The 20,838-nt window shown below is 40.0% G+C and overlaps 1 protein-coding gene across 2 annotated transcripts in view; it reads right to left on the bottom strand.

Moving 5' to 3' along the window:
* Positions 1–20,838, bottom strand: part of rab3gap1 (RAB3 GTPase activating protein subunit 1) — a 103,673-nt gene that overhangs the window by 18,873 nt on the left and 63,962 nt on the right. For both annotated transcript variants that reach the window (XM_036571108.1, XM_036571117.1), the window contains exons 19-22: positions 13,943–14,170; positions 7,241–7,337; positions 6,001–6,104; positions 5,784–5,899 (exon numbers count right to left, since the gene is read on the bottom strand). In XM_036571108.1, the coding sequence (XP_036427001.1) occupies positions 5,784–5,899; positions 6,001–6,104; positions 7,241–7,337; positions 13,943–14,170 (545 nt within the window). The remainder of the gene's footprint in view (positions 1–5,783; positions 5,900–6,000; positions 6,105–7,240; positions 7,338–13,942; positions 14,171–20,838) is intronic.

The following is a 20,838-nucleotide window of genomic DNA, read 5'->3' as shown; positions in this document are numbered from 1 at the left end:
TGCACATTTTCCATCAATCTGAAGAACCGTTTCATGATGCAAAGAACCCTTTATTCATGAAAAGGGTTCTTTAAGTGTTCATGGTTGTGTATAGAACCATTTTCTTTAGTAAAGAACCCTTGAAAAAGGGTCTTTTTGAAGAACGTAATTCATTTTTAAATGACCATTTTCCAAACTTTCCTTATCCCAGAACTAAAAACTTTTGTTACTGTGCTTTAAATGATTATTTTGCAGATTGAAAAGTACAGAGCAAACCGTTCTGTACAGACTGAAATCCTCAGAGATGTTGGAAAAAGTAAACTTCTGACAGGCAGAAACAGCAACACAGTTCATTTTCCCCCCACAACTTCTACTCTACTAACTTCAAAAAAAGCAGTCCAGGCTGAAACACTCCTTATAACTTCAGCATGAACGGGTGGAACTAAACTGCTGCAAGTGGCTTCACTCCATATGGCTAAAAGTATGTGGACACCTGACCGTTACCCCATACATGTTGAACATCCCATTCCAAAACCAAGGGCTTTAATATGGAGTTCCCCCCCTTTAACAGCCTCCACTTATTTCCACAAGATGTTGGAGTGTGTTTGTGGGAACATTTATGAGCTCAGCCTCTGATGTTGGACGACGAGATGTGGCTTGCAACTGACGTTCCAGTTCATCCCAAAGATTTTCAGTGGGCTTGAGGTCAGGGCTCTGTGCAGGCCACTGGAGTTCCTCCACTTTAAACTCATACATATTTATGAAGCTCACTTTGCACACAGGGGCTCAGTCATGCTGGAACAGAATAGGGTCCTACCCAAACTGTTATCACATAGTTGGAAGCATATAATTGGCTAAAATGTCTTTGTATGCTGTAGCATTAACCTTAACCTTCACTGGAACTAAGGGGCCCAAACCATGGAAAACAGCCCCAGCCCATTATCCCTCCTCCACCAAACTTTGATCCATCAGACTGCCAGATAGTGAAGTGTGATTCATCACCCTAGAGAACACATTTCCACTGCGCCAGAGTCCAGTGATGGCGTGCTTTACACCACTCCAGCCGACGCTTGCCACTGCACATAGTGATCTTAGGCTTGTGTGCAGCTGCCCGGCCATAGAATCGCAATTCACAAAGTTCCAGACACACAGTTCTTGGGTTGATGTTGCTTTCAGAGGCAGGGTACAAGAGAAAACAGACGATTTGTACAATTTACGTGGTTCAGCACTGCTCTGTGAGTTTGCCACTTTGTGGTAGAGAAGTTGTTGCTCCTAGATGCTTCTATTTCATAGTATTACTTACAGTTGGCTAGGGCAGACCTAGCAGGGCCGAAATTTCACAAATTGACTTAGCAAAGGTGGAATCATATGCCAGTGGCATATTTAAACTCACTGAGCTCTTCAGTACGGCCCACTCTACCGTCAATGTATGAATGCATGGCTTTGTGCTTGATTTTGTGCACTTGTTAGCAATAAGAATGGTTGAAACATCTGAATTCAATCATTAGGAAACGTGTCCATATACTTTTGGCCACACTTTATATGTAAATGCGATGTTTTTTGTGATATCAGTGGAAACAGTAAATTCACAACTGCCTGTGCAGCTTAGTTTCTGTATGCGGGCTATATGGATTGGGGGTGAAACAACATTTACACAATACATTATAATCTTTTATTTCAAGAAAATAAGGAAAATTTTCCAGGATAATAAAGTTTAAATTTTTTTTTTTCCATGATATGATATGTCTCTTTAAGTTACCCAGCTTTTCTGAGAAACCCTGCTCTGTGTGAAAAACCTCCTGCTCTTCTGTTCCAGTTTGAGTGGACCTGTTTTAATCCAGCTCCACCATCCTAACACACACGCACATCCACTCTTCCCTTAACACTGTGTGCAAGCCTCCCCTCCTCCGGGCCAGCTCGGGGTCTCTCCTTAATGAGGCCGGAGAGTCTCTCCTGACCGGCCCCCAGGTGGCCCCTGAGCGGCCCTTGGGAGCTAACGAGGGCCGGGAGCCTTTTGCCTGACGTGACCTTGCCTGGCCCCGTCAAAGCCGGGCTTGGCTCGACTCCGCCCCTCTCCTCCTCCCAATAAAGCCACACAACCTCTGCTGTAACGGACGGAAGTGATGGATGTTAAAGGGCAAGTTCACCTACTTTCCAGGAATTGGCCAACGGACGCCACGGCTGAGAGGAGTCTAGGAACAAGGTTCGGTTTATGGCTGTACCCCTGGGAGACGGTGGGATGATAAATGGAGCAACGGTTTTTAGCATCATGCTAAATCAGGCTGGAACCTCACAGTCTAATGATTCTGTCAGCAAACAGCAAGGCAGCGCTGCAGCAACGCATTTACCATCCTTGTCTCCTTTAGCTTTTCTTTTTTAGTATCAGAGATGCGTTCGGGTACTCAAGTACTTGGTTAACCGTTCCAGGTGCCACTATTCGAATACTGGAATCACTATTCGGGTCTTCACTACATTTTACTGTGCAGTGACAGAGAAAATAGAAAAGTTAAAAATTAAGCAAAAATGCTGGCATTTGCGAGTATATTATGTTATGCGACTCTGCTGCTAGGTTCAGAAACAACGGAAATATATTCATCTGACAAATAACATGTCGGTACATCATCCACCAAGGAGAAAACACATCATGCAGAGAACAAGGCCTCATCAGCGTCCAAGGTGACCCTACCTATGTCCCTCAGCTATTTTTGAATAATTAATCGTTCCTCTGTTTGCAGGTACGACAGCATACAACATCTGCCATGACATCTTCATGTCAATGAGCGCGTTTATGTGCACTTAATAATCCGATAACTGCAGAAAATCAGATTTTGTTAGTAATCTGATCAACGCGTTTACATGCACTTGAGTAATCAGATGACTGATAAACTCCAGGTCAACATGAGATTTCGGCTTTGCAACCAGCCAATAAACTCACAGAAGAAGGCGTGACGTAAGTGTAACGTAAAACTCAAACTTCATGCTGCGCCTATTTTTTAAAAATCGCACCACTTTAACTGAAAATATGAATATGCATCAAGAACATGAAGAATATTTAAATACTTAATTTTTGTCAAGCATGTATTCGCTCTCAGCGCCACTCCAAAAGTGTTTCGTTGCCATTTCGCAGCAACGTTGCTCACTTATTTCCGGTACCGGTCTGTTTTCGCACATGCGCAGACTCAGAAAGGCGAAAGAAATCAGAGTAAGAGTTTACATGCACGGAGAAATCTGATTATGAGCTAAAATCCAGCTCTCTTTATCAAATTTCTAGACCTTACTCCTATCCAAGAAATCAGAGTATGAGGTTTACATGACCATTTGAATAATCAGGTAAATGCAGAAATCCAATTATGATCAGACTACTAGGTGCATGTAAACACACTCAGTGTTATGTAGCAGGCGATTACCAAAAACTTCATAAGATACTGTGACAGGTAAACTTGCACAAATTATGATTTAGCATTAAAGCAATAATCATCAAAAACATCACGTGGTATGAAAAACTGTAAGTCATTTCTGCAATCGACTTAAAAAAAATCAATTTGGTACACCAAAAACCATAAAAGAAACAAAAACCTTCTAGTCCAGTGTTATGCCCTCTTGGATGTCCAAAATATAGATGGCTATGGCATCACTGAGGGACCAAACTCATGAATCAATCTCCTGATGATAGGGACAGTTGTGCCACTCGGATAGTGCAGATATCAAGAAATGGTCATCAAAGCTTATGATCACAAATTAGCATTGTGCAAATTGCATGCCCACCCGCCTCAAACCACTGGGAGTTGTTTAATAATCTTAACTAGAGCTGCTTATGTGGTTTCTGACACTGTATGACATACTAAAAACAAAGTACAGCGCAATGTACTGCTGCTTTTAGCCTTTTTAGCTACTTTTGTCCATTATTCAGACATAAAGTACTGTACAAAAGTCAGAGACCACCTCATTCTTTATTTAATTACCACTCAAAAAGGCCACTAAGTACGAGTTATTCATTTTTGAGAACAGATGAGCAGCTGTCAAGATTAATGTTGGACAGTATCCGCTTCAAATCATCTCCAAATGTGCATGTAATAATTGATGTTAAAAGCACTTATGGCACTTTTTTGCTGTCTCGTCTTGTGTTATTTCAAGATTTAAAAAAATCTAAATGTTAAGTTCGCTTATATTGTCACCAAGTAAGTGTGCACAGTGCATGTTTTTCAAGCTATCGTTCAATGTCAAACCATCTAACAACTGCTAAATATGAAACAGTGCTGCAAACTAGTAAAGAGGATGTGGTTAGCATTTGCTTAGCTAGCATGTTAACAGCTCTGCTCACCACAGAACATATGCGATTCTGGCTATCTAAAGCTAACTGGCTAACATGGTTGTCCTTTAAAGTGAAAGCTGAAATTGAGAGTTCTGTGGTGTTTGCAGCTCTTAGTCGCTGCTGAGCCACTGTCTTGCTTAGTTTTTCGGAGGTTTTTCCTGACTCTGCTTCTTCTACCCTCTTTCTGTCAGCGCCACCTATCAGTCAACTCCTTCACCACCAAGCAATGAACCCTCTACAATATTAATGGATGGAATGTGTTTATTGAGCCATTCAGATATGGAAAAATTTGACACATCGTAATATTTTGATATGCCGCAGTATATCTTATGACTGTCATACCACCCAACTCTAGCCAAGTAGCCCTCACTGAGAAAAGGAAATAGACAAAAAAGAAGAAAATTTGCACTAAAACTGTACAACTCAGATGTGGAGTAAGGACTTATCGACTAATGAGTCTAAATTTGTGTTTGGGACCAACTTCTAAGACTGAACTTTGGAGGTGTGGTTGTAGACTTCTTTGAAAAACTGAAAGTGAGTCTTCTGAACAGAATGAAAGCTGTAATAAAGGTAAAGAGTGGACACACTACATACTGAAGATATGATGCTATACTTAGTTGTTGAGGCTTCTGTGTAATTTCTCATTAAATAACTTGTACTTAATAGCTGCTTTGACTGGAAATTAAATGAAACACTGGACTCTTCTGCATTGTAGATGTCTGACCAGCTACATTTAGGGTAAGGAGAAAATCTGTACACTTTATTTCTTGCTTGAACATGTATGCCTCTGGGGTTTATATGTATGACACACATCCACGTCGGGGACAAGCCATCAACAGGTGAAATAAAAACGGAAAGAGGAGGGAGGTGAGGGTGATAAACGAGAGAGCTGAGGGATGTAAACAGACGAGGGCATAAAACAAGGACAGAGCTCTGTGGAATACAAAATGATGTCCGCTCAGCGTCCAGGCCTGCAACACCGGGCCGTCAATCTTCCAGACCTGATCTACTTCAGGACAAACACAAACAGTGCTGGCCTATTCTGCGGTGCAGCTGTGATCATAGCATGTTTGCATTTGGTCAGTTGTGCTGTAGAAGCCAAGCACAGCAATGCATTTAAAGCAGTTTTCTATAATAATTCTGCCACTCTCAGTGTTCTCCTCTCACAGTGATCTGAGCATCCAGGCCTGAGAAATACTTCATTTCTGTTATTACATTCATGACTGTAAAACACAAAAACTGAAATACTGTTACAACTGTTACGAAAATACTATCAATTAAATATGTTCATACATATGAACAATTAATCACTATCACCACCACTGTGAACAATTTGACTTGTATATCAAGAACGGCATAACTTAACACAGCAATGCTATCTAAAGCCAGTCTAAACAACTTAATGAAGTAAAAAATAAAATAGACAAACAAATAAATAAACAATGAACAACACATAAAAAACAACAAAACAAATATATAGAAACAGCTTTACTTCTCCAGGCCCTCAGTGTCCTCTCCTTTCTCTCCTTTTCCAAGGCCGAACTTGGCTTTCAGGGATCGAGCTCGAGCAATAATGGTCTCCACCACCATGAGCTGGTTAATAGTGTCCTGAGAATAACAGCAAAACGAAGAGAGATGTATGTAGTGGTTTTGCTGGGTTAACATGCCAGTACGTTGACACGGCTGCTGAGCAACGCTCTGAGGCTCACCTCCAGTTTCTTGAAGTCGGGGCTGGGGTGACGCAGATGTTTACTGGCATGAGAGGAGACCTGCTGGATGGCCTTTCGCACAGAGGGGATCTCCTCAACTGACTCTGAGAGAGAAAGAGGGAGAGACAGAGAGAGAGAGAGAGAGAGAGAGATAGTGTTAGAACAACTTCTAAAACTGAACTTTGGAGGTGTGGAAAAATATCCCTGCAGATTTCTTTGAAGAACTGAGAGTGAGGCCCCTGAAAAAAAGGAAGCTGTAATAAAGGTTAAGAGTTTGGTATTGAAAAGTTTGGTATTGTACCCAATCATTAATGCGCCAGTCATATGCAAAAGTTCGAGCACCTGAATTTATTTCTAAGTGAAAATGAAACACCTTCTCTATAGCTAACATATTTCTGCACATTTTAATGCATGATTATTGAATCTATTGTTTGAATCTATATAAATTATTGAGATTTACTGAATTTAACAGGTGTAAAAAAAATTAAATCCTGTACATAAGCACATTTTACATTTTATATTTTGTGTTTTTCCAAAATATTAAACTCATCTAATAAATAGAAAGCATGTCCTCTATAGAGGATGTGTTAATTTGTTAAAAAAAAAAAACATGCAAGTGACTTTTCGCCATTTTTCTTTGTTTACTTGCTGTATTTTCTTCTTTCGAGCTCTCAGTTTTCAGTGGCTGTTGCAAGAGTTGGCTCAGATTAAGGCGTTGACCAGTTTACACAACTAGATTACGTTCAGAGTCGGGTCGAAAAAGATCAAACATGTTTGATAAATTCTGACTGGTCTGAAACGAGATCGGGAGGCCAAAAATCTGAGTCTACGCCCCTCGCACGCGACTTGACTCTCTCTGTGTTGAATCCGACTGACCCAAAAATCTGCAGACTAGAGCCGACCAGCGCAGACTCAGCCAGACTGAGAATTGGGGCTAAAATTGAAGCAAAAGTCGTGTAGTGTAACCCTGGCTTAATGCAACCTAGCTGAGCACCAGTCTACCGTTGTGCTAATTTAGCACTGTGACCAATTACTGGTTACTTAAGCCTATAACCATCATCTAAAAAACAAAACTAAATAAAAACAAACAAAAAAAAAACTAGCTTTTGAGATAAAAAAGGAAAAATAATGCACCCACAAAACAAACTGAAAACTACATAAACAGACAAACTTAAGACAATTTCAGAACTTATGTACACACTTCAGCAGTGAACTCAAAAGCTAGAGACACTGCACTCACCTTCCTCCTTCACTTTCAGTATAGCAGCGTGGAGAATACAGGGCAGCAGGTGTCGCGTGAGGTCAGCCGGTTTCTGCACGGCCAGATAATGCAGCACCTGCACGCAAACACACATCAACACAGAGCTCATAGTCACAACAGTCTGCTCTGACGCCAACACGTTTCCTTTCTATCACTTGACTTGTGTGACTTATTGTACCTGCTGAGCGCACGGCGGAGGCTTTATGGAGAGCGTCGCGCCAGACGGGCGAGAACTTTTAATTGCTACGAGGTCATTCTGCGTGATTTAGCGCCTCTACCGTATTTTCTTTGCTGCTTTTTTCCTCCTGACGAGGTTTCTAATAAGACAAAAACCCTTCAAGCCCTCAGACAACCTGATATAGATGAGTCTGCTGCAGCTACCCTGCCTGTCAACAGTACAGGGACACCAGGCTTGACAAAGACTGATCTTACGTTTGTCTCCGCTTTTGATATTTATGCACCTATTATTTTTACAATTTTCTTACCTCATTTGATGTAGAATTAATCTGGCTGTTTTAGTTAAGAATGATATATGTAAATGACCTCTGCTGTGATTGGCTGGTCTGTGTTGCGCCTTGTCCAGCCTGAAACACTCCTTGTAACTTCAACATGAATTTGCATATATTCAAAAGTAGATTTAAAAAGTCTAAGCCTCTTTTTATTGTTATTGTCGGTCATTTTTTTATTTGGCACAACTGCTGAATATAACAACATCAAACATAACTCACTGTACTGCTAACAGCTTAAAGGAATATTTCAGTAGTTTTTCATCCTGACCTACTGTATCTGTAATACACAGTTGATTACCACAGACAATTATTTCAGTATGGTTCCCTGAACTTAGAAAATAACAGAAAACGCATTAGCATAAAACATACTCACAATAGAAGTCAATGGGCAGTTGCTGAATTCCATCAATAAATGTTTAAATAACATGTGAGGCTAAAAAATACAAATTCTGTTAGAGTGAACTGACAAAAGCAGTTCTGATTTCTTTCACTAAGGTTTGTGGTAACGATGGTGATCAGGAGGCGGAGCCGCTGGAAAACTATGTCTGAGAGAACCAGTCCATTGGTTTCCTATTAAATAATGAAATTGTTTTAAATTTACTATGTATTATTAATTCTAATTAAACTTCATATCACAGCATTATACAACACTTCCTTTTTGCGAATGCATTTTTAGTGCATCAAATATTCATTACATAATTTCAGACATTTGTTTTAATTAATGCCATTAATTAATTACAATTATTTCAGACATTTACTTAAAGTGACTAAAGTGCGACTGTCTAAAAATGTCAGGTGGTGTGACCGTCCAACCACCATCCATATAAGCAATTAAACTATTAAGAAGGGTCATTTACATAAAAAATTTGAAATTCTAAATAAAACAGTTTGATTTTATGTTTGAAACCTTTAAAAACAGAAGGAGCGCAGCTTATGAAAAGTCTGGAAAAACTTTCACTTGTAAGTTCTAATTTCCTCACGTCACCATACAATCAACAACAAAGGACTTTTATTCTGGCATCAGTTTAAGAAAAGAGTGGGCAGTAGATTTAAAATGCTTTTTATCTGGGCGGTAAGTGTTTATTTGCTCTGAAAAACATCAGTGCAAGACTTTTTTTGCAAGTAAGTGTAAAAGCAAAACCATTACTCATCAAAATAATAAAATATGGCAAAATGCTCCCAAACTTTTGACGGGCAGCGCACTCTCTACTGCGATCAAAGCAAAGGAAAGAATGTGTACGCTTCTGTCATTGTCTAGGACAAGTTAGTGGAGCAAATAAAAGAAAAAAGAAAAAGAGAAGATGAGGGGACGCGAAAATTAAATCAGCAAATTAATTCAAGCTGAACCCCGCACCTAGAGTTTCCCCAAAAGAGCCGGACAGACGGGCTGAAGGACACGCAGAGACGGCGACCTTCAAGCCGGGCAAAATTCCCCTGAACTCCCCTTCAACTCCGCAGGTTGGGGACACCTTGCCAGAGCGTCATGCTCTAACCCATTTACCAGCAGCTCTGCGAGCTGATTGGTCGGTTGCCAAACCGCTCGGGACGACCCGTTTGAGGCTCCGGCCTGCGTTTGATCGTGTTTTTTTATAGCACAGGTGGCATGCAGATGGAACAGGACTTCAGAAGGTCCTCAGGTTTGAAGGAGCAGTGTAGTGTGCAGAAGGGAACCGCTGAAACTGTGACCGTTTTCACGTAGAGACCTTGAATTAACTGTGAGACAAGATGCCAGAATCTAGTCAACTTCTTTAAAGCGACAGTTCAGCATAAAATCGCACGTACACAGGTGTACCTTCACCCTCAAAAGGGTCAATCGGTCATGTTAGGTGGCTTCTTAAGTTTTGCACTAGAGCTTTGAGGCTAGTAGCTAATAAAAGTAGACTGCATGGCTAAAAACAATAGCAGCACTGTTCTTTAAGTGAGCATTTAGATTAGTACGCCTATTTGAGATTACTTAACAACTCAATGCTGATTGAGGGGAGTGTGTGATGATTTAGGCCTGCAGTTTGCATGATGCTTATTGGTGCTTTCATTTGCCTCGCAGCTCCAGTGGAAAACTAAAGAAGCAAACGTCAGATACCAAACATGTCTTGGCTGATCAACTACACTTGGGTCAAGTGGAGAATTCTGCAAACTAGATTTTTCCCTAAACATTACTTTTAAATGAATGTAAAAATGAGCTGATCCAGCATAACATGGCTGTAAATACAAGGCTCCAGACTGCGACTAAAATGGTCACAATTGCAACCCAATTATTAATTTGCGAGTAATAAAATGAATTGCCAGTAGCGACAGGTAGCAACTTTGGATTATTATTATTTTGTATGGGTAACTATTACTATTGTTCTGTATATATTCCTTTCATGTTTTTATATATTTTCTTTTATCATTTCTCATCTTAAAATGTAACTGATAGACTATAGTATCACATGGATGTGTCCACCTATCCAAAAAACGCCTGCATGCTCGTGGGATTTCAACCAGAGCGGCAAAACAGGACGTTTGCTGTTAATGTCAGTGTGTAGAAAATGGCGAACAGAAAAATATCAGATTTTTACACAATCTGCGTCTCTGTCAGACCTTAAGAGGTCATCTATCTGCTCAACCCCAGTCTGATTCAGGACCAGTGAATGAGTGAAAAATGCTCACGAAGATGTATTTAACCACCGCCCACTTCAAGCACTTTTATGCAAAAGTACAACCACGGAAAGATTTCAGAACTTCTTGGCTTCAGGACTTTGCGTGGCTCAGATATGGTAACATAAAGCAGACTACACTGCGACGTCTGTTTGAAAGCAGGCCAAGATGTAGCTGGAAAAATAGATTTCTTAAAAGGAACTGATCATTTAAAAAAAGAGATGGTGAAAAACACGACAAGAGTCGAACGCATAAAAACGCATGCAGAGTGCTCCTAAAACTCCCTCAGCTCACTCAGTGTCTTGTGCTAGCGAAAAAAGAGCCGAGAAATAATTAAAAGAGCTTAAAATTAAATTCAACACAGCCTACATGATGAGCACTTAAAGAACTACCCTTCACCAAATTCACCTCCCAAATCTTGTTAATGAAAAATAGCCGACTGGACATGTCGAGAATCAAGCACCGTGGAAGGCAAAAATACTTAAATGGGAATTCCACCAATTTTTAAAATTTCTGTACAATTCAGTGGTTGAGATACAGTTATTCAGATTTTTTTAATGTGAAATTTGCAGAGAACTTACAGACTTATGTCTTTACAGTGATGGTGATAAAAACCCAGAACTTCGGATGCAAACGTAGCCATTTTATTTACTGTCCTAAACCACCAGTGAACCTACACATGTCTTCTCAGTTTTTATGTAACATTGATTATGGTAAAATAGTTCGGAGACTATTTTGCTTTAGGTCACCCTTCATGTATCCCTTCATGTAAATCAATACTTTATCACAACGTTACTGTAAAACAATGTCTCAGACATCAGACAGTGTATTCATAACCATTTCACGTAATACCTTTCCAGGAGGAAGCTTTTAGACACATTTAACTCACCAGACGTCTGGTTCCTATCATCATAAATATGAACAATTCTGACTCTGGAAGTCTCTTTAGAACACAGTGTTCCATACCAAACCACTCTGCATGATTTTGTTGACATGTTAACCATTAAATTATGCAGAAATTTTGAAAACTCAGTGGAGTTCCCCTTTAAATCACAGAGCTGACCTAGAGTGTCTTGAAAAGCTATATTTTTCTGCATATTATTATTTGACATTGAAAAATAAAGCTATTGGCCCCTCATTTTTTTTTTTGTTTAGAAGCCAGTGGCTCCTTAAGCTATTTTTGTCTGGAGCCCTCAAACACGAATCTGTGAATTTTGAGTAAAACACAGTATTACATGGAGGGTCTCTGAGCTCAATCTGAACATCTGTCTGATGCTGATTTTTTTTAAATCAATAATCTGCAATAACAATATGATTCTGGCATCATCCTTAGTAAAAAAAACTCTTTGGTGGCCCATTTTCACTAATGATGGGAACAATTATTAAGCGTTATCTAATAATCACTTGATTGCTATTATTTTCTGGAGTCGTCAGCTTTCACAATCCTAAGTCCCAACAAAGAATGTGAACGAGTGTGTTTTGAGCTAATTGCGTGTAAATAAAAGAAAGCAGAAAACATGTTAACCAAGAAACATCACGGGTCTTAAGAAAATAAAAGTTTTAACTTTTGACTTTATACAATAACACCATTAGAGGGCAGCGGTGAGTAATGCTTGTTTATTTGAGTTCTGTGTCTGTCTTCAGTTGGGAGCTACTAAATCTTGATAGCTAGGAGGCAAGACAGCTAATCAGCTAATATGGATACATTACGCTTGTGCTTCAATATCTCTTTAATCAGACTCTGATTCAGCTGTTCCTCATGCATTACTGTACATCTACACCGATCAGGCATAACATTATGACCACCTCCTTGTTTCTACACTCATTGTCCATTTTATCAGCTCCACTTACTATATAGGTGCACTTTGTAGTTCTACAGTTACAGACTGTAGTCCATCTGTTTCTCTGCATACTTTGTTAGCCACCTTTCACTCTGTTCTTCAGTGGTCAGGACCCCCATGGACCCCCACAGAGCAGGTATTATTTCGGTGGTGGATCATTCTCAGCACTGCAGTGACACTGATGTGGTGGTGGTGTGTTAGTGTGTGTTGCGCTGGTCAGAGTGGATCAGACACAGCAGTGCTGCTGGAGTTTTTAAACACCTCAGTGTCACTGCTGGACTGAGAATAGTCCACCAACCAAATTTATCCAGCCAACAGCGTCCAGTGGGCAGCGTCCTGTGACCACTGATGAAGGACTAGAGGATGACCAACACAAACTGTGCAGCAGCAGATGAGCTATCGTCTCTGACTTTACAGCTACAAGGTGGACTGACAAGGTAGGAGTGTCTAATAGAGTTTAAAAACTCCAGCAGCACTGCTGTGTCTGATCCACTTGTACCAGCACAACACACACTAACACATCACCACCACGTCAGTGTTACTGCAGTGCTGAGAATGATGCACCACTCAAATAGTACCTGCTCTGTGCAGAGAAACAGATGGACTACAGTCTGTAATTGTAGAACTACAAAGTGCACCTATATAGTAAGTGGAGCTGATAAAATGGACAATGAGCGTAGAAACAAGGAGGAGGTCATAATGTTATGCCTGATTGGTGTATATATCGCTGCTGTAAGTCAATGGAACCAGACATTTTCCAAGTAAGTCTGGGCCATTTATTTCGGTCCATTCATCATAAAATTTACACACAATGTAAAGGGTGACAGGCATTTTCAAACTATGCCAAAAACTGAAAAATGACAAAAATGGAGATATGAGGTTTTGTTCCGACAGCAGCATATATATGTATAGTATTTCATGCAATACATTTTCTTATTCTATTTTCTATTTTATTATTTTTTACTTTACGTTTTTCTTGTATGTATGCTGTTGAAACAGTCCAATTTCCCTTTGGGAACTAATAAAGTGTTATCTTCTTAGTACTTTAATGTACTTTAATACTTCAGGCCTGTATTTTAATAAGTGAATTTGCACACAATGTGTATAATGAACAAAAGAAATATAATTAAATTGTTAATCACAATAATTTACATGACAGTCATTGGCTAACATTTCCTGGCTGTGAAAGGCCCAGGTGGGGTATACTTAGTCCAAGATTCAATTCATGATCTTGGATTCACGATTCAGTATTCTTACAATATTTTAAAACAAAATTTGAATGAAGAAAAATGACTATAATCATGTTGCACAACGTACTAATGACACTAGAGCTGGGATGGGTTGCTAATGGTGCTCATCGCCTGGTGTTCAAACAACGCAACTGCATTACGTGCAGATGCACTGTCATATCTCCACAACGTCATTATCACAGCTTTGCACTGCGATATCACAATGTGAGATGCATTGTTACACCCCTCGTCAGTATGGTGTTTCTATGCGTTTCTAGTAAACCACCAACTCAATGTATATCTCTAAGAATATGCCTATAAAAACCTTATTTCTAAGAATGCCAGTGAGTTTTGTAAGAATGCTCCCTTCCATCACATTGAAACAAAAACAAACCACACATAAAACCTCCCTGTCCAGTTCACACTCGCAAGCTGGAGGAGAATGAACAGACTGAAGGTCTTTACCCTCTCGGCCTCTTTAGTGTCGTCGAACAGCCTCTTCTGTCTGCGTGCCGGTGTGGCCTTGGCCGTTTCCCAGGCCTCCACCCACATATTGCCTGGGATATTCATCCTGGCACTCAGGTTGCCGCGGACAACCGTCTGGCCCGTCTCATCAGTCACCTCCTCCTCCACGTAGTCTCTTGGGGAGTACCAGCGCACAAAATCCTCCAGAGAACAGCCAGGATTGGCCGCCTGAGGGAGTTCAGCACACACAGACAGAAGCCACATTAAGGCTGTGTGCAAAAGGATATTTTGGTATCTATCAAAAACTCACACGCTGACAGACATCAGACACAAATGTCAATGCATGAACATTACACAGCTTAGTCAGTTTAAAAAGTTCTGAGCATTTGGTGAAACATATTCTAATCAAAATGGATTTAGCTTCTATACAGTACTGTGCGAAATTCAGAGAACATTCATTTATTTAATTTCCAGTCAAAAAAGCCGTCGAGTACAAGTTATTCATTTTTTAAAGGTGATGTTTCTGAGGAGATTAGATATAAGATAATCCACTTGCATAAAGAAGGAGACAGTCAAAGGAAGATAAGTGAAAAAACAGGAGTTTCCAACAGCTACAGAGAAAATGGAACAAACCACCTGGGAGACCTGATAGACCCCAAAACTGCCCCCATCAGATAAACAGCACTTAAAGCTTTCATCTTTGAGAGAGAGGAGAAAATCAAGCTGCTTCAGATCTGAAAACATCCACAGGTGTTTCTGTCCATCCTTCCACTGTGAGAGGATAACAAATTTGATTGTGTTTGAAATTGCTTGAATGACGAGAAGCAGAAAATGTAACCAAGTTCTAAGACTGGACTTGTGAAAAAAACATCAGAACTGGACATTTTGAGATGCCATAGTAAGGTTTTATGACCTGAGATGTCTAAACTAGGAACTGAGATTATGGATTACGTATTATTTTGGATTATGACAAGCAGGAAATTTAACCAACTTCTAAGAGTGAAGGTTGGAGGTGTGGAAAAAATGTCCTGTTTCTGTAAAAAAAAAAAAAATTATAAAAATAAAAAAATAAAAAAAAGTGAATCTCCTAATAAGAAAGGAAGCTTTAATAGGGTAAAGAGTGGACACACTACTGAAAATTTTGGTATTATATTCAATCATTGATGCTTCAGTCATATGCAAAAGTTTGAGCACCTGAATTTTTTTCAAAGCGAAAATGAATAACATTCTCTACAGAGAACACATTTCTGCACATTTCAATGCATGACTATTGTCTATTTACTGAATTTAACACATTGAAAAAAAAAAAAGAAAAAAATTGCCCTGTGCAAAAGTTATGGCACATGTTACATTTCATATTTTGTGTTTTTCCAATATGTTAAACTCAGATAAATTCGTGTAAACAGAAAGTGTGTTCTCTGTGGAGGACGTGTTAACTTGTTTAAGAAAATCAATAAAAACACGTAATTCAATCAGAGGTGTTCAAACTTCTGCATATGACTGTATGTTTTCTACTTTTTTCCCTGACCCTGAAAAATGAGCCATCTCTGATATATTCGTATGCAGTTTGAACTTGTCTGATCCACTTGTACCGGCACAACACACACTAACACACCACCACCACATCAGTGTTACTGCAGTGCTGAGAATGAACCACCACCCAAATAATACCTGCTCTGTGAGGGTTTATGGGGGTCCTGACCACTGAAGAACAGGGTAAAAGGGGGGCTAACAAAGTATGCAGAGAAACAGATAGACTACAGTCTGTAATTGTAGAACTACAAAGTGCACCTATATAGTAAGTGGAGCTGATAAAATGGACAATGAACATAGAAACAAAGAGGTGGTCATAATGTTATGCCTGATCGGTGTATAATATCATCTTGTTTACAGAATTCTTGAAACAAAACATCTACAAATACCTTTGGGCAAATAGTTTTTAAACACTAAAATCCACACTGCACATGTTATTATGGCACATAACATAACAAAAAATGTGAACACGGCAACCTCTGAATGCTAGAATATGTGTGTTTTCATACAGAGAGTACCTAAAAGGAGAGAGAACTAAGATATCAGCACTGAAGACTATGGCATTAAGAAGTTCACTGAAAGGGTCTTACACAAAGTGGACAGCACTCTGGATTACTGTGAATTAATTTAGTGTGAATTAACATGATTTATTCATGATGTCAGACATATTTTGCATAGATCTTTGATAAATCGAGCTAATTCATATCACATCAGAATGCTGTCTGATTTGTTCATTGTGAAAGACCAAGCTGTGTTTATGAATTACAGAGATGACGAAGGCAAGTGAATATCCCGTCTCTCCAACCACATGATTGGTCAGCTGTAACGGGCATCAAAATTAAATCAAAACAAAAAAAGGTGCCCCCTTAATTCCCTCTCGGAATTGTGCAACTCAACCTGTAATCATCAATAGGAGAGCACCAGTGGAATGAATGAAAATGAATGGAATGTTAAAAAAAAGAAAAAAAAAATCCCATGCAATGCAGTATTAAGCCTTTTAATGGACATTGCCGCATGAATCACCCTGATGGTGAGCAATGAGCGTGCTGGCTTGTCAGCCGCTCCCGTTGTAAATGAGCTGGCTGACAAATTCCAGCGGCAAACTTTCTCCGCGTGACCTTTCTGCCCGTCTGTGGAAGTCCCGCACACTTTCATGGTCGATAATTACTGGGAGATGGAGCAACGGGACATAATGATCTGAGTTTTACAGAAACGAGACAGCTCAGAGACTTAAGAGAGCGAGGTGAGGGGGAGGTGGAGGAATATTTTCACGAGCTGATCTGAATACATTTCAGCTCAGGAACATTCGCTTAGGCTCTCGCTCCTTTCGCGTATGAAAAACTTCACTCGGATGTGATCGCTTGCTTAGTGGAGGTTGAATGAGGTTTCAGAAATTAGAATAGCACGGCTTTCGAGGCCAGAAGAGCAAGAATTATAGATTTTAATTAGAGATAGCACCAATCCGATACCCTCCGATATCTGATCCCGCATTTTCTTGCTGACATCGGCCTGATAGTAACACTAACATTCACACAAGCTGTTACCCAAACACACCTAAGCTGTCTTTCAAATTTCTTTCTCAAATGCATTTAAAATGGCTAAAGAAGGTATTTCTGAGGAGATTAGATATAAGACAATCCACTTGCATATTGATGGAGAAAGTCAAAAGAAAATAGGTGAAAAAAGAGAAAACAGGGATTCCTAACAACCACCTGCAAGACCTGGTAGACCACCAACACTGTCCTCATCAGATAAACAGCACTTAATGCTTTCATCTTTGAGAGAGAAGAGAAAATCAAGCTGCTTCAGATCTGAAAACATCCACAGGTGTTTCTGTCCATCTTTCCACTGTGAGAAGACAATTCAATGCTGTGAGTCTGAAAGAAAGTGAAGCTGTCAAGAAGCTTTTAATGAGAAAAGGAAACATACATAGTAGAAAAACATCTGCACCACAACACCACAACTGGACATCCAAGCTGTAAAGTAAGGTTTTATGGACTGAAGTCTTATTTGTTATTGGGATTACTTGAATTGTGAAAAGCACAAAGTGCAACAAACTTCTACGACTGGACGTTTTGACTGGAAATTAAATTAATAAAAAAGGTGGTCTTTGACTTTCACAGTACTGTACTACTTCCTCTGGTTTGAGTAGTTTATGCATGATAGCCTACTTTTAGATGCTCACCTTAAATGAAGTGCTTCTATTAAAAACAGCTCAGTTTAAATGTCCGTATTGGCATTGGCCAAGAAAAAGTGCTCTCATGCAATCTATTAGTTAAATCTATAGACATTTTCAAAATGACAGACAAAATTGGAGAGTTTTAAGATGACTACTGAACACTACTGAACTTAGCTATGCACTTTCCTCCATGTTACAGCTGCTTATTAGCTACATTAGCCTTGTTGCTTGCATAGCAAAACTAGAGAAGCAAATCACACATCTTACTTGATCAGCCGCACTTGGGTTAGGGGGGATACTGTGCAAACTTGATGATCTATCAATGTATTCCTTTGAAACTATCCAACTAACACTGAACGGTGGTGGTACGAGCAAGTAGGGGGTTGAAAACGGATGACTACAGCAACGCAGCTTGGGACCACGGCAGATGTCCAATCAGCTCTGGCCTGCCCCAGCCCATAGCGCAGTCCGTCAAGTGATGGTGGGGGCTCTACTTGGGAGGGTTGGGGCGGCGCGTGGTGCTGAAAAAGGGTGGGGGCGTTCAAAGCGCTGTCATATTGTTAAGTCGCCCCATTCATCATATCCAAGACTCTCCATTCTCCACCCAGAGGGAGATGGTAATTAAAGCCAAAATGCCAAATTATGCTTGGCTAAGCACAATTAAAGACAGTGCCGCCGCTAAATTTAGAGGCCATCTCCAGCTAAGGGGGCCATTTACCGCGATGGCCATGCTCACAGCAGTCATTTGCTGCAGCCTCGATGAGAGAAGCGAAGAAAAAAAGTTGGTGTGTCTGCTCGAGAAAATTGGAGCATTTTGTAGGGCAGCAGGATATGCGAGAAAAAAAAATTGCGGAAAAATAGCGTCACTTCTCATCAGCCGTCGCCCCCTGCTGTTGAAAACGACCGCCTGAGACAGGCGCTACATAAACAAAACTGGAAATAAGGGTGCGCTCGCCACGTTAAAGGCACTCTCCTTTTCTTCCCAAATCCCTTGTTCCTTAATCTCCTGGGACGGTCCACAGAATAGCACTGTGGGATAATTCCGCGTTATCCGACAGACAAGGATGAAGAGCGCGGGATAAGGTGCTTATGAAAATGAATAGGTGTCCGTGAACGACAGCCGTGAAGCCTCTTTCCTCATTCTCTGTCAGCCTCTTCCCTACAATCTCTCTCTTTCCTCCCCTTTAAAAAGGTGAACGACAAGATTGTAAAGGCTGCGCACCTCATCCACGGGTCAACGGATTCCAGCCCCCCGAAGATTAAGACAGAGGAACGGAGCGGAGGGATTTCTGATCCTGGCCTGAGGATGAGGTGCGCAGCCTTTAGAATCTTGTCATCGTGAAGTTAAAAGATATGGAGTGATATTTCGCGCCTGCTTCCCACCTGCTGACATTTCGCCGGCATCGACGGATGTGTTAGGCAAGCCGGAACCTCTACCGCCAAAGTCAGAGCGGCTAAACCCTTCAGACTGAACGTGGAAAACCACACAGGCGACTGAACCCGGAGGGAAAGCTAAGCCAGTATCTCATGTACAAATGTTTGCACATGATGAACACTTCAGCGACTCCGTTTCCTCTGGTTACAAAATTACAAAAGAAAAAAAAGCAGTTAATGTAGCCTAATCAGCTAAATTTCTTACCTCGAATCACTCTGGCATCTGACATACTCGTTCATTAGGACAACTCCCTGCTCCATTTCAAATTTTCAATTTTTGTTAATTAGCGGTATTCTCCGTGGTGGCGGAGATATCATGTGCAATTAAATTAAGTACACAAAAGCGGTATGCGGAATTTCTCTTTTCGTGGAGAACGGAGTACAATTCAGGATTAGCTCTGCATGGGGAGGTGGGGTAATGTCATTTTACCACAGGATGTCTGTGACGTTTATGAGCGATTTAGGCAGGATAAGAAATCTGGGTATGCAAAAGTGAGAAAACCAACCCTGGTCAAGCTGCAAACTTTGTTGATTTTCTTTGAAAATAAGTTAACACATCCTCTACAGAGACATAAATGTGACATATTTATGCAAAATGTTAATGCACTACTGTTTATTTGCTGAGTTTAATAACCCCCTCCCCACTGTCTAACAGTGATAAAAGAAAATAAAGTTAAATAAATGAAAGTTGTGAGACTTGTTGTAAGAATTATTATAAACTGAGACACTAGCAGTTACATTTGAAAAATAGATGATAAAAAGGGTAGAATTTTAATTAAAAGCTAAATTAACATTTTCCAATGTTTCTTGAAAGTGTGCACTGACCTTGACTGTCTAATAAAAGGTGGAACTGAGTTCCACAGTTTTGAAGCAGAATAACAAAGAGTCTCTCCATGTCTTCTGTATTTTATGGAAGGTGTTTGCAGGTCAGTATTTGCAAATCTAGGATTCACGTGAACATAAACAGACATTCTATATGACGTACAGGTGCTTTAAGGTCACTTAGAGCTGTAGAAACTACTGTAAGATGAAAATATATCCTAAAATGATGTGTAATAAGTTTGGTCTCTGTTTTGTGTGTGTTAGGATCAGTGCTGCTGCACTTTGTTTTAAAGGGCAGACTGTTTTCTTAGGAAGTCCAGTATAAATAGCATTATAGTAATCAACCCTGCTTGTAACAAATGCATGAGCAAGTTTCTCTGCATCGCTCTCGGGTAGAACAGGCTGAACATTAGCAATGTTTTTCAAATAATAAAAAGCAGCTTAATAACTACATCTACACGGGGGATTAAAAAAAAGTTCAGAATCTAATAATTAAACACTCAGATTTTGTACTTTAGGTTTGGTGTACAAAACAAAAAGGCGTTTTTTCATGATTTAACTGATTTTCAGAAGGAACAGAAATGTACAGTTGCATGTCATCAGCATAGCTATGATCTCATGTGTCTTAATGACCACCTAAACGTAACATAACAGAAAAGCAAAGGCCCTAAAACTGAACCATGTGGGACTCCACAAGAAACATTACCATTTTTGATGAATGATTTCCCAATGAGAACAAAAAAATTCTATCTATTCATTAAATATGATTTAAACCAGTCTACAACTGTGCCTGAGAGGCCTACCCCCTTTTCAAGATAGTGGATTAAGATCTTATCAACTCAATCAACAGAATTAAAAGCCCAAAACCAGAAGGATTTTATACATCAGCACTAACTCTGAGGTCATTCACAAGGTGCCATCTCAATCA

The sequence above is a fragment of the Colossoma macropomum genome, unplaced genomic scaffold (genome assembly GCF_904425465.1).
Source record: "Colossoma macropomum unplaced genomic scaffold, Colossoma_macropomum, whole genome shotgun sequence".
Classification (NCBI taxonomy): Eukaryota; Metazoa; Chordata; class Actinopteri; order Characiformes; family Serrasalmidae; genus Colossoma; species Colossoma macropomum.
The sequence above is the reverse complement of the archived record's forward strand: the minus strand, read 5'-3'. Positions and strand labels throughout refer to the sequence as shown.